Source organism: Exophiala oligosperma (assembly GCF_000835515.1).
Source record: "Exophiala oligosperma strain CBS 72588 unplaced genomic scaffold supercont1.4, whole genome shotgun sequence".
Lineage (NCBI taxonomy): Eukaryota > Fungi > Ascomycota > Eurotiomycetes > Chaetothyriales > Herpotrichiellaceae > Exophiala > Exophiala oligosperma.
The window spans coordinates 2363500-2376056 of record NW_015622821.1 but is presented as its reverse complement, the minus strand read 5'-3'; the positions used below and the strand labels follow the sequence as shown (position 1 = coordinate 2376056).

General features: G+C 51.6%; 5 protein-coding genes across 5 annotated transcripts; 3 read left to right on the top strand and 2 right to left on the bottom strand.

Moving 5' to 3' along the window:
- Positions 1 to 110: 110 nt before the first annotated feature.
- On the bottom strand, positions 111 to 2524 carry PV06_04956 (uncharacterized protein; the record flags this gene model as incomplete). Its single annotated transcript, XM_016405915.1, has 5 exons — positions 111 to 608; positions 658 to 1063; positions 1109 to 1543; positions 1599 to 2339; positions 2403 to 2524. The coding sequence occupies 5 exons, from the start codon at positions 2522 to 2524 to the stop codon at positions 111 to 113; spliced, it is 2202 nt and encodes a 733-aa protein (XP_016264121.1).
- Positions 2525 to 2778: 254 nt separating this feature from the next.
- Positions 2779 to 5472, top strand: PV06_04954 (uncharacterized protein). The gene is made up of 2 exons (XM_016405913.1): positions 2779 to 3104; positions 3180 to 5472. Exons 1-2 carry the CDS (start codon positions 3056 to 3058, stop codon positions 3926 to 3928), a joined length of 798 nt encoding a protein of 265 aa, XP_016264119.1. The 5' UTR covers positions 2779 to 3055; the 3' UTR covers positions 3929 to 5472.
- PV06_04955 (uncharacterized protein) lies at positions 3937 to 5381 on the bottom strand. Its single transcript, XM_016405914.1, has 2 exons — positions 4451 to 5381; positions 3937 to 4394 (listed from the first exon to the last, which is right to left on the bottom strand). The coding sequence occupies exons 1-2, from the start codon at positions 5087 to 5089 to the stop codon at positions 4305 to 4307; spliced, it is 729 nt and encodes a 242-aa protein (XP_016264120.1). The 5' UTR covers positions 5090 to 5381; the 3' UTR covers positions 3937 to 4304.
- Positions 5473 to 5588: 116 nt separating the features above from the next.
- Positions 5589 to 7558, top strand: PV06_04953 (uncharacterized protein). Its single transcript, XM_016405912.1, has 2 exons — positions 5589 to 6406; positions 6468 to 7558. Exons 1-2 carry the CDS (start codon positions 6003 to 6005, stop codon positions 6892 to 6894), a joined length of 831 nt encoding a protein of 276 aa, XP_016264118.1. The 5' UTR covers positions 5589 to 6002; the 3' UTR covers positions 6895 to 7558.
- Positions 7559 to 7717: 159 nt separating this feature from the next.
- On the top strand, positions 7718 to 10653 carry PV06_04952 (uncharacterized protein). The gene is made up of 3 exons (XM_016405911.1): positions 7718 to 9414; positions 9468 to 9968; positions 10024 to 10653. The coding sequence occupies exons 1-3, from the start codon at positions 8046 to 8048 to the stop codon at positions 10155 to 10157; spliced, it is 2004 nt and encodes a 667-aa protein (XP_016264117.1). The 5' UTR covers positions 7718 to 8045; the 3' UTR covers positions 10158 to 10653.
- The last annotated feature ends 1904 nt before the right edge of the window (positions 10654 to 12557 follow it).

The following is a 12557-nucleotide window of genomic DNA, read 5'->3' as shown; positions in this document are numbered from 1 at the left end:
AGTCAACCGGTGGTATTACGCAGCCAGGATTCGGGAGGGCACCCAAGTTTCGTAAGCTTTTGTTTTGTGGCTCCCTAGGCGGAGACGGAGAGGCATGTCGACCATGGTACTTAGATCTTGAATGGATCGTCATTGAGAAACGCGTCGAAATTGCCCACCCCCGATGAAACCATCGAAGCAAATTGACCCCAGTCTAAATCCTCCTCAAGTGCAGGACTCAGGAAGTCGTTGAAGTCAATCACAGCGTTCCCCGTCAAGTCCGTGAAGTTGGTCGTGGAAATAGCATTGCCTTCCACAAACAATGACTGGGTTGGGCTTCCACTCTCTTGTGCGTGGTTTAAATGGCCAGCGTGGCTGTCCATCCCTCCCAGACCGGGCATGGGTTGGTGCGTATTTCCAGTTTGGCGGAAGGCTTCGACGCGCAATTCCTCCAACACGAGGCAATAGCGCTCGGACAGCGATCCTTTCTCGGCAATGCTCGAGATATGGGATTGGCACCGGGTGGCAGCTGCGAGGAAGTCGCTATAGACCTCTTGCGGAGATGATCGTTTCTGTATCACGTAGATATACAGTACAACGTTTGCGGCGAAGGCGAAGTACGCGGTAATCTGTAGACAGTCAGCCTTTCCCGACTTCAAGGAGCCCGTTAGCCCAAACCCAAAAGGCGCGAAACATTTGACGGTTTTGCCTTATATCGTCGATCGTATTCGCAGTGTTCATCGCAGCTTTCAGGCACTGCTGCACGTTCTCCTCGGTTTGTGGGTCTTCCTGTTCTACGCTCCTGTTTTGCTCTGAAAGCCGTGCAAGGTTATTCAGCAGGAACGGTCGGTGAGTGAGAATAATAGCGTGCCAGTAGGTAAGGTTGAGAACATTTCGTTGCCGCTGGAAGATTGGAATGAGGCGGGTAGTGTTGGAGTACTCGGCGTCCAGAAACCGAGCAAACTCGACTCGCCAGTCACTCAGGTCTTTTGAGACCCTCTCGGTCAAGACCGCTCGGCGATTGGCTGAAATAGCCTTGATCGAGTAAAGATCGCGTAAGATCCGGCTGATGATACGTGCAAGTCTGTTTCGTTAGACATCGGTTATATGCTGCATGTATTTGTCTTACTTCATATGTGCAAGCGGAGCAAGCATGATCGACTGGACTTTCAACAATGAAGACGTGTTAACATAGTCTGCGGTTAGTTCTTCATCCTCGACACATGCCGGGAGCTCTGTGTCAATGTCCTCGTCGTGAAATGACCGCGGTCTGCCCAGAGCGACGCTGAGATATGTGTCTAGGGTGTAGGCACACCAGAAGGTTCGTCGGCGGCATTCGGCTTCCACCTGGTGGAATCCACTTGCTGCGTCAGGCCGCCTGCTCCGATTCAACCCAATGGCCAGTGCCAAATGCGACGTTGTACCGAACAAACTCCAGCAATGGTTGATGCGAGACTGGGTCAGAAGGTAATAACACTGAGTCAGACGCGCTTGGATACTAGTCAAGCGTATGGAGCCTCTCTCCTTCGCAAGTTGATGCTCGGCAGCTAAGAAGTAGCGGGCACTGTCCATCCTTTGATTTAGCGAGCTCTCCAACCGGCTTGAAGCAAATCACTGACCTCAGATCAGGCGGACCCGGCCTGTCATTATCAGGCATATATACCCTGGCGTGCGCAAACACTGCGAAGAGCAAAGCAACCTTGGCTGGAGCACTAGGCGCATCGCGCATGACTCCAAGGGTATCATAAAATTCCTCGAACCATTCCTGGATCGTGGGCCGATGGAGGAAACGGTACGTCGGCATTGCAAAGTCAAAATACCGGTCTATCAAACGTTGAGCATCGCTCCGAGGAAGCATCATGCAGAAGGAGGGATCAAATTCAGGAGGATGCAAAGGAGCATCACCAAAGGTAAAGATGCTGCTAGGATGAGAGAAGGAGATGGCTTGACCCAAGCGCTTCTGGACCCTGAGCAAGAAAGAAAAGCCAGATGCTGGCCCAATGTAATGGCCTTGTATGTTGGCTTGACATGGCTCAGGGGAACTGGGTGATGTTGTCGCCACATATGCTAAGGCGGAAGGCGCCCGATAGGTTGATGAAACATGCTGGCTCTGTAGTGCTACAGAACCTTGAATTGCCTCCGTGGTTGGGACTGCCAGGTACTGCTGGCTTGAGACAGCAGGACTTTCACTGGGAGTCATCACGTCCTCACCAGGTTTGGAGTTGCTTCCAATCTCAGCCTCGGCCGCCGCCGGAATGGAAGGCGCCCGACCTCTTGTATAGACGGAATCAAATGTGCAGCTATCATTGGTCCGGGAGCAGAATTCACATGGCTGTCTGCCATTGCATTTGATTTTCCGCCTGGATAATGCCACCAGTTAGCACACTCAATCGTAGACGCGCAGGTGCTCAAGGGGTTGTCACTTTTTGCACCGATCACAAGCCCGAGTGACCCGAGCTCTCTCCCCATCGCGTCGACGCTTCTTGGTTACTTGCGGGTTCCTACCATGCGTAGAACCTGGCAAAAAGGTTTGATTTGGAGTCATTTAGATCGAGTGTCTGCTCCTCGACTTCCAGTCCTCGGTGAACAAAGCAATAACCACATCGCAAACCAAGACCGGAAAAGCTACCAGGTGAGTAGAGGAAAAGGAAAAGTATCCGGCATATATACGGAGGACTTGAGGTACCAAAAGCGCCACGAGTCAGGTGACAGCACACGTGACCTTAGAGCAGATCATCCGTTTGCTTGTGATACCAAGAATAGCCGTCGTCATACGGAGACATTCTGCCCATCGACGGACTTCTGTAGGGTTGTTTGAGCACCACAGCGACGTCTCGGGTGACTCAACAACACCTGCGACGCATATGAGCATCAGCGAAATGGCGTCATAAATTCAAGGTTAAGACCGAAATAATGCACTCATGAATTCTGTCAAGAGGTAATAATGCTCCGTGATGAGTTATGAGGCTTTCAGTCAAGTCACCACTGCTGTCAAAAAAGTTCCGTTTGTTTCTCGCGTTTCGCGGTTTATTACTCTTGAACATCCTGTGGATTTTGTCTCTCCGAACACGGAACTATGTATCACTTGATGAGGTCTCTCTACCTCTACGCGACAAGCAAGCCGGGTGAGTGGTGAAACCCCCCACCAATCCCTCCGTCAAAGGCAATTGGCTGACTTTTCGGCGCGTTGGCCCTCGCAGAGTATTCAATAATCCTACTTGGTCTCGATAACGCCGGCAAGACGACCCTACTTACCCAGATCAAAGCCTTGTTCAACACCGCGATCGATCAGGCCGGGCAGACTGGCGATGCCCCCGCCTCCGACACCGCTGGAAATACGGTGCCGACCGTCGGACAAAACGTTGCCACGATCGATCTGCCAGACATGTATCTCAAGATCTGGGATGTGGGGGGCCAGATGAGCCTACGGAGACTGTGGACAAGTTACTACAAGAGCGCACACGCCGTCGTGTTTGTGGTCGACAGCACGGACTTGGGCAGCGGCGAACTCGACGACGCCCCGAGAACACCAGGCTGGCATACGCGGAAAAAGAGTTTCATAAGCAGCAAGACGGACGATGATGAGCCACAGACACCGTGGACCCCAATGACGCCAATGACACCGGGAATGCTGTCTTTGGGGCAGTCGCAAGGACGGCTCGACGAGTGCAGAGCGGTGCTGGAGAGTGTGTTGGAAAATCAAGACGCTGCAGGTATACCTATCCTGGTGCTGGCCAACAAGCAAGATCGCGAAGACAGCATCGAGGTTGTCAGAATCAAAGAGGGGTTTGTAAGAAAGGTCTTCGAAGGTGAGAAGGGAGGTATGGTACGAGACAGTCGCGTACTACCTGTCAGTGCACTTCGAGGGACCGGAGTTAAAGAGGCTGTGGAATGGGTCAAGAGCCGTGTCGTTTGGAACAAAGAAGGCCGACCTCCAGTCATGAGATGAGGATCATTATTCTTGTTTGTGAAGACTGATACTACATTCCTGGCAGGACACACCAGCTACGATGTGTTGCTGTGGCCGACGGCCGCTGGCGGAAAGTCCGGTCATAGAAAGGTTCGCTCCAAAGCCGCATATTGGGGTCACTCCGCGGTGTCCGACAAATGCTGATCGCCGCCCAAGAGACAGAGACCCAGACGCGGTTTTGTCCTTGGTCCTCCCGAAGGAAGAGGTCCGGAAGAGGCGCGATCATGCTCGAGCGCTCGTTCGAATCGCCTCGGGTATAAGTCGACACGGCCGATTGCAAGTGACACGCCGAGAAACATGACTTCCAGGCCAAGATGTATGCAGGCACATCGAGCACGACGAGGGTGTTAGAAGGTCAATCGATCCACCCCTCAGATTCGTTGTCATACCCAATGAGCTTCAGGTCAATGTTCATCTCCCGAAGCATTTTGTCCATGGTGAAGAACTGGCATGTATATTAGTGCGCCCAACACATTTGGGGCGAAGACAGTTCAAACTTACACTTGGATGAGTATCTTCATACTCTGCAGTGGTGTGTCTCTCTGTCTCCGTAGTTGCAAATTCGCGGGAAGAATCCTCATCTACTTTGGATCGAGGAGATTCGTGACTTGTCCTCTGAACGTCGTGCCAAAGACGTGCATCCTCTTGTAAGCGGGCTTGCCAGGCTGTGAATCCACCCATGTCGTTGATACGCTCCTTTGCTTCCTCGAACAGTTGTTCAGCGACGTTACGGGCAACCTGCTTCCATTTCGAGATCAAGCATCTCAATTGTGCATCCTGTTGAGACGTCTCGATATGCAAGACTTGTTGAGCAAGATCAAGTGACTGGGACAGTTTCTTCAATTGAAGTGATAGGGCAATATGTTGCTTCTGATTGCTTTTGTGGTCAAGACCTGGATCGATGTTTCGATCAGGGTGGGTTGATTCGGGACCAACAGGCGATGTGGACGTTCTATCTGCATCATGAGAAGTAGTCACGGGCGGCGAGGATTGCTTAGTGGCTTCGTGAAGCCTTTTTTCTGGGCTGGAAATGTCTCCTTTGTGGGAATGATTGCTCGAATGATTTCGTAGCGGTGAGCGAAAGGGCTTGGTCAACGATGTGGCAGACTGATCCAGGCGTCTCCTCTTGGCCGGATGCATAATCTGGCGTTCTGCTCCTCACAGAGGGTGATCACCCTGTAGTCAAATTGGCCGAAGTGCTGTATCACCAGTGATAGGCGGAGTGCGATGCTCGAAAGATCATTCAGCTCGCAGCTGTTTCGGAGGACGGCATCGGGGGCATGGAACCTAGCAATGCCTATCCCTCCGACCCGTCAGTCCTTGCGTCAGGGATTTGTGGTTTTGCTACTCCGTAATTAGAGGCGACAGAAGAAACAGGCTTGACAGAGGCCGCCCAGCTTACGGAGTATCCCTTCAGCTAGCGACTCCTGACTAGTACTCGTAGCACTCTGTATGGTGCAATGATTCCTGGACGCACTCGGCAGAAGCAGCGACAGGCAAGGAGCCTTTCCAGCCACCGACAGCACGTGTTGATTGGCTGCAGCGCGTATAGTGGGCCACGCCGCTTCAAGACAGTCGATTGGCCTGTTTTCGCTTGCGTAGGAAAAATCGCAGCGTTGACGCCTCGTCTCCGGTAACACCTGAACTCGCTCCTTCACTGAGACTCTGTCTGCGTCCGCATCTGATCTGAGCCAAATCAATCCAAGCCCATCCCGAGGATTCCATGCTTCACAAGCCCCCAGCCATGAGCACTGTCTCATCATCTCATCGACCTTCCCATCCTCCTCTCCATCTCTTCCTTTCCTACCACCACCTTCACCCATCATGACACTTCACCACCACTCTCACTCCTAATCGTCAAATTCACCACCAAAGAGATTTGCTCAGGCTGGCCATAATAATTACCTCAAACTCCACAAACGAAAATAATTTCAACCGCCTGTCACGAGCGACGGGTGAACCATCCTAGAGGTCCCTTGCCGCTCACCTCTACCACAGTTCCCTGCTATCTCGCCGTCCACCCACCTCGACACCCCAATTCCTCACAATCACAATGACCATCTCATCGTCGGGTACACCTGGTCGCTCACCGTCAGTCCGGCCTGACAAGGGCAAGAAGCAGGGTAAAATAGTGGTACTCAAGCTGTCGCCCCAATCGCTACGTCGCTTCGAGGAGCCTGCCACAAAGATAGAAGAACCATCAGCCACGTCGTCGGCTTCCTCCCCTGCCCCTGCGGTCGAAGATCAACCCGCCGTCAAGGCACCTGACAGCCATGATAATGCATCGGAATCTAATTCGACGCCGGCACCAAATAGTGACGCACCCAACGGCGATGGCTCCAAGAAGCGAAAAAATCCTGGGGCAGGTAACAAGAGAAGCCTGGGACAAATGGCGTCGGAGTCCAATGGCACAAGCAAGCAACGAGGCAAACCAGGTCCGAAGAAAAAACAAAAAATGTAGGTTCTCGATACACGCTGCTGCCCTAACTCTCAATAGCATTCTAACATGATCGTATAGGGAGGACGGTGCCATCGATGCTGGCTCTAACAGACCATCATTGCCTGCCATGCCTGGAGGGCACCGGTTAGGACCAAAAGCAAATCAGGGGGCTATTAATGCAGGCCTTCGAGCCTTGGATCGTTCAGGAAAGCCATGCCGCAAATGGAACAAGAAGCCATTTACCCTCAAAAGCTTCACCGGCATCGTGTGGGAAGTACCTTCCTGGAAGGGCAACGAGAGGCTGCCTGTGCTCAATGGCGAAGAATCTAGTGATGCCAAGGAGATATCCCAACAGAGCAGCAGTGATATGAAACCCAACGGAAGCGACGCTGCCATGGACAGCAACGCTGGCGAACATCCTGATCCCATGGTCTTGTCTACCCCAGCAGCCAGTTCCCCAGCCCCGATGCCACCACCGCCAGCAACGGTCGCCGCCCAGGGTTAACCAAAAGTTTTGACGGCCTACAATAGCACATGCAAGTTAAGAGCTCTCTAGACGAGATCCACCTGGCAGAAGCGAATATTCTCGACTTCCAACAGTGGTAGAGCGACCACGAAGATTTCTCTTTCATCGATCCAAACGCAGGAGACCTCGATCTCTGCAGGTTTCCAGTCAAGAGCGTTCCTGCCCGCGGAACAAATTGAAATTTTTCTCTTCGACAAGACTCAGGTTTATCGGCCAACCCAGGCCCACGATCTAGTTCATTGCTTCATTGCTTTTCATGGCCGACTATGATACCAGGATTATGCATCGGATATCGAGAAAGGGAAAACATTCCGGTGGTACCTTTCCCCAGTATTATTGACGTTATCCTTTCAGCACGGCGTTAGGGTTCGAATTTCTATGTGGCTACTTGGGATACGGCTGGCGCGTGGGAGACAGACTCACTAGTCTAGCGAGAATCTGTACCAGGTCGCATGGTGGAAAAGACTGTATTTCATGGTGATGCCTAGACACATGGCTGACGAGAGCCGGTCTCCTCTGCCCAATGGCTCTAGACATTCAGACGTTTTGTATAAATAGAAGCAGCAGGAAAATGCCACGCCACGCAGTAGAGCATCCTGGCATTGCAAATCAGCGCCTTTTATGTAATTGTGCATACTTCTCTATCAATTAAAGCGTGATCTATTCGTAGGAAGTGGTACCCTCGAAGTGGACATGTTGGACGTATTCCCTGAGAGACAGGACGAATCCGTGCTTAGATGACGCTGTTGGGGGCTGGCCTATTCCGGGCCCCCCGCAAGTGGACGACCTGACACCTAAACGCCGCCCAGTAACTGACACTAACAACTGCATCAAACATGATCATGTCAGTGAGATAACAGCCGTCAAGGGAGTATTTGCCTCATACATATCATCGAACTGCCAGCAGGTGCGAATATGCGGATTCATCGATAAGTCGAAGTCATGGGCATCGACAAGAAGTTGGCACGCTAGCCTATCCTCCTCCTACTTATCGAGTTACGAGCCACCAACTCATCCATACCGCTGTCCTTCCGATTGTTCCCCCGTGTCCGCTGGTCGAAACGTCACTCGAGCGCGACGAGATCCTCATCGCCTAATTAACCTCTCGAACCTCTCTTGTTATCGCTGTCATGGCCGACGGCGCAGGTCCGAGTAGAGGCGTCAGGCCCAGCTTTTCCAACTATGCCAGACGCCAATCCTATGCTTCTGTAGCCTCCGGCGCGAACTCGCAGTCGAACCTCCCTGCTCCTCGATCAGAAGCCCTCTCTGCTATTAGAAACTTCGCTTCAGGCAGTTCCTTTTCTTTCCACGATTCAGAATCCCAGCATCCGGGAGGACAGCCAGCTCATGAGCACGAGTCAAATGGTTTACATAGGCAAAGGCCAACACCTTTGCCCCCACACTCAAGGAAGTTCGCCCATATTCATTCTACAGAGACAGGCACAATTCCCATCGCTCCATTTTTTGTCCCTTCGTACCTGAGAGCATCGAGATACGTTGCGAAGCTGGAAGCCGAACACAAAGCGAGGATGAAGAGTGAGAGAGCGCAACCACCAAACACCTCTTCCGCAGCCAACTCGCTGTCCACGAGCGCTGGGAACTCCAATGCTCAAAGAATGGCACCCTCACATCGTGGTATGACATACGACATCATCGAAAGCAATCCTCCGAAAGAGAGTCACCCATTGATGCCTTTGCCCTCTCGATGGAGCGAGCGAGACAAGTATCCAGGATTGGATGCGATGGATGACGGTCTCGAGTTGAAATATATTGGTTCTGGGAGCAGAGCGGAGATCGAGGCGGCGTCGGTGCGCTCAAACTACCCCATGTCGCGAGCTTGTGGTATATATTACTTCGAGGTAGAGATTAAACACAAGAGCAAAGATACGGCCATTGCTATTGGGTTCTCTACGGTGGAAGCTTCCTTGGAAAGACTGCCGGGGTGGGAGACGCACTCATGGGGATACCATGGCGATGATGGTAAGATGTTCTGCGGCGAACATTCCGGTAGACACTACGGTCCCACTTTTGATGCTGGCGATGTCATCGGTTGCGGTGTGAATTTCAACGCCGGTCATGCCTTCTTCACAAAAAACGGACAGGAGCTTGGGGTATGTTTCAAGGAACTGAGAAAGGACCTGCAGTTATATCCCACGGTGGGAATGAAAAAGCATACAGGAGCGCTTATCACTGTAAATTTCGGACAAAGGCCTTTTGTGTTTGACATCGACGATAAGATGGAAAGCGAGAGGAACAAAGTGTCGAGGGAAATCGACAATGCGAAGCCTCACTTAATGACAGAGCGCCCGACCGAGTGCCCGAATGAGAACGCGCTGATTCAAGACTTGGTCATGCAATTTCTGAGTCATGATGGTTACGTTGAGACCGCTAGGGCATTTGCGGACGATGTTCAGAGGGAAAGAGAATCTTTGAACAATACCGGACCGACTCCGCCAACTGCATCGCCTGTGGATGATACTGAAGCTGTCAACCGTCAGAGTAAGCAAATTTACCCCATCCTCATTAGTAGCACAGTACTTACTTCGCCATAGAGATTCGACGTGCGATCCTCTTTGGGGACATTGACCGAGCTCTTGAGCTCACTCAAGCACACTTCCCTGCTGTCCTCGCACAAAATCCTAGCATCGTGTTCAAGATGAAGTGTCGCAAATGGGTTGAGTTAATCAGAAAGACAACCGAACTGAACGCGAGAAAGAATATTGCCCAACGTGAAGCCTCGGCAGCTACAGACGATGACTTTGCTCAGGATATGGAACTCGATGACCAGCCCAATGGTCGAAGTCAGAGCAACGGCCTCGGGAAAGCAGTCGCGAGTGAGACTGTGCTACTTCATGACCAATATCTCATGGAAGTTATGGCATACGGCCAGGAACTGTCTCGAGAATATGGTGGTCAAGAAGATTACGCAAAGACGCTCAACGAGACCTTCAGCTTGCTTGCATACGATGATCCTACAGTCAGCGTCAATGGTCACCTTCTCGAATCTTCCGGGAGGTCTGCAGTCGCCGAGGAACTTAACTCTGCCATCCTAGGCAAGTCCCCCGCCCATACTGGACATCATGTGGCCAAGTTACTAACGTACAGCAGTGATGCTTGGCCGATCACCTGCCGCTTACCTTGAGAGAATGTGGAGGCAGACCGACGCACTCCTAGACACACTAGTCGAGAATGCGGGCGGGTCGGCAGCTTTCGTCAACCTCCGGGCGACGTTTGAGACGTGATGTTGTGGTCAAAGTCGTGGACAGATCGTCCGGCGTTTTGGGGAGTGATGTCGCGCGGAGGGTTTGCTGGTGTAAAGTTGGAGTACGTTGGTCCACTGGCAGGATCCTTCACATATGAATTTTAACCGAGCATGAGGGCATCTGGCGCACTGGCAGTCAAGGTGTCATTGAGAGCATCAGGCAATTGGACTCGTTAACTGGCACTTTGAGGGGAGGATGGAATGGCCCACATGCCGCATGGGAATACTTGTTTGATTGGTAGAGATATTGCTATTCGGCTCTCGACTCTTCCTGGAAAGAAGTGCTGCAAAGTATAGTATCACGTCGACATACCGTCCCCGAGTTCGGCAACAGTCTGCAGACCAGACTTAAGGCTGTCGTCGGTGAGAGACTCTATACCTAGTGAAGTATCCGTAGATAGACTTGGAGACTGAAGCCACTGTGACACGTGAATTGGAACAATGGCTTGTGTTTTACAAATAATCGGATCGCAAAGATGTAATATATTGAGATTATTTGAAATACTATCGTATACTTGGCCATGAGATGTTAGGAAATTCGTGACCATTCAACAACAAAATAGCATACGAGTGCCTAATGGCCAGAATCACCGTCCACAGAGACCGGCTTGGTCTTGATCTTCCTCCTGCCTACCAACCCCCACAAGTTCCAAAGACCCTGGTATGGATATCCACGGAAGGGCTTTTCGCCGAAGAAGGGCCTCTCTCTGTCGGAAAGCACGCCTGCTTTCACCATGAGATCGATCGACGGGTCAATGTAGTTGTTGATGGCAACCTCTTCGGGTATGTCCCGCAGACCTCCAATGTTGGACGACCACGGCTGCACCCATTTATCTCCCTCGAGCTCAAAATGAGACAGAGGGAGGAGTTCTAGAGCTCCGTCAGCCAAAAACACAGGGTTGAATTACGAGGGAAAGTTGACGTACCCAAGAGCCACCAGAATCGGCGTCCTAGCCAAGACGAGCCTCCGCCCTGGACGAGGAGGTCATGTTTGATCAAACCTAGCTTCTTCCCATTCCCGCGCTCCAAACTATTGTGGATGTGGCTCACTCGTTTCTCCAGTCCGTCGAGTCCTTTGTCAGGATCTTCAGAATCGGTCTTGTGCCATGCGAGACGTTTGTTCTAGTGGAAAAAGAAGGCTCATAAGCATGTAACGCTCCTTTGGGTCAGAGTAACTCTTTCACTTACCTCCATGGAAGGGTCGATAGCAATGACTTGATCTACCATCCACTTCAGGGAGATTTCCGAGAGGGCGTAGGAACCTTTGTCCAAGGGCCAGCCTCCACCGACGTCGCCATGATTCCCTGCAAACCAGTGTTCCTTGAAGGACTCGACCTCACCGGGCTCTTCGAGATGCTTATTGGCGAACAAGAACAACGTCGGTTTGAACTTGGCCCGACGCTCATGAACCGAGACTGCGTGACGAATGTGTGTAGCGGGCGGACAACGCAGATAGGGTGATATGCGTCTGAACAAGGGGACCTCAAGATTGGCCACGCTGTTGACGCAATCGAATAGCCCCAGGAAATGGACCTTGACATCCTTTCTACAAAAAGTCTTCTTGTAGTCTTTGATATAGTCGAGGTTGTCTTCCTTGTAGCCAGAACGGCAATAGTCGCTCCACTTGTACCATGCCAATGACACATGCTCTTCGTTGCCTCGAGACAGAAGCCCAATGTCATGAATCATTTCAGATAGGACACGTGCGGTATATGCACCACGGCTGAAGCCAAAGATATATATGTCGTCGCCAGTCGCATAATACCTCATGAGGAACTTGTAGCCAGCCATCACATGTTCGGCAAAGGAAAACGCAAAGCCTTCATCAAGTTTCGCCTTGAATTTCGACCATGCCTTGGAGAAAGCGCCCCAGTATCTTGTATTGCTGATGGGGCCATCGGCGTCGTATGTCCCTATGCCAGCTACAACGCGCCATCAATGGACATGCACTGAGGTTTCAGCAATATCAAACCCAAAGCCGACTTACGTTGATAATAGTGGTACTGATCGTTTGTCTCCCTATTTAGCATTTCGTAGATTTTGACGATGTTCGTATCGGCGCTGTTGGCCTGAAATCTGTTGCTCGTCCCATCAAAACAGAGTACAAGACGATTCTTGGTTGACGGTTCACCCATCGTCGTCGTTACAACTGCAAAATAAGTAGATCCAAAGGCAGAGATGGGTCAGAAGTTGACTATTTGGGCAGTACGCATGCAAGCTAAGAAGCATAGAATCCAGGAAGCCCAAAGAAATCGAGCACACGGGGACGTATATATCACTGACTTACTCCGTACCCCAGACACATTTTGGGCACGAGCAGACACCGTCGTCACCAGCTGGAGGACGTATGTTGGCTGGTGTCTACCTTTCAGCTACGCCA

Coding starts and splice junctions, on each gene's coding strand:
- PV06_04954 (XM_016405913.1), top strand. CDS start 3,056: ATGTATCACTTGATGAGGTCTCTCTACCTCTACGCGACAAGCAAGCCG. Junction 3,105..3,179: donor CTACGCGACAAGCAAGCCGG/GTGAGTGGTGAA, acceptor TGGCCCTCGCAG/AGTATTCAATAATCCTACTT.
- PV06_04955 (XM_016405914.1), bottom strand. CDS start 5,089: ATGCATCCGGCCAAGAGGAGACGCCTGGATCAGTCTGCCACATCGTTG. Junction 4,395..4,450: donor ATGAAGATACTCATCCAAGT/GTAAGTTTGAAC, acceptor TATACATGCCAG/TTCTTCACCATGGACAAAAT.
- PV06_04953 (XM_016405912.1), top strand. CDS start 6,003: ATGACCATCTCATCGTCGGGTACACCTGGTCGCTCACCGTCAGTCCGG. Junction 6,407..6,467: donor CCGAAGAAAAAACAAAAAAT/GTAGGTTCTCGA, acceptor ATGATCGTATAG/GGAGGACGGTGCCATCGATG.
- PV06_04952 (XM_016405911.1), top strand. CDS start 8,046: ATGGCCGACGGCGCAGGTCCGAGTAGAGGCGTCAGGCCCAGCTTTTCC. Junction 9,415..9,467: donor TGAAGCTGTCAACCGTCAGA/GTAAGCAAATTT, acceptor ACTTCGCCATAG/AGATTCGACGTGCGATCCTC. Junction 9,969..10,023: donor ACTTAACTCTGCCATCCTAG/GCAAGTCCCCCG, acceptor AACGTACAGCAG/TGATGCTTGGCCGATCACCT.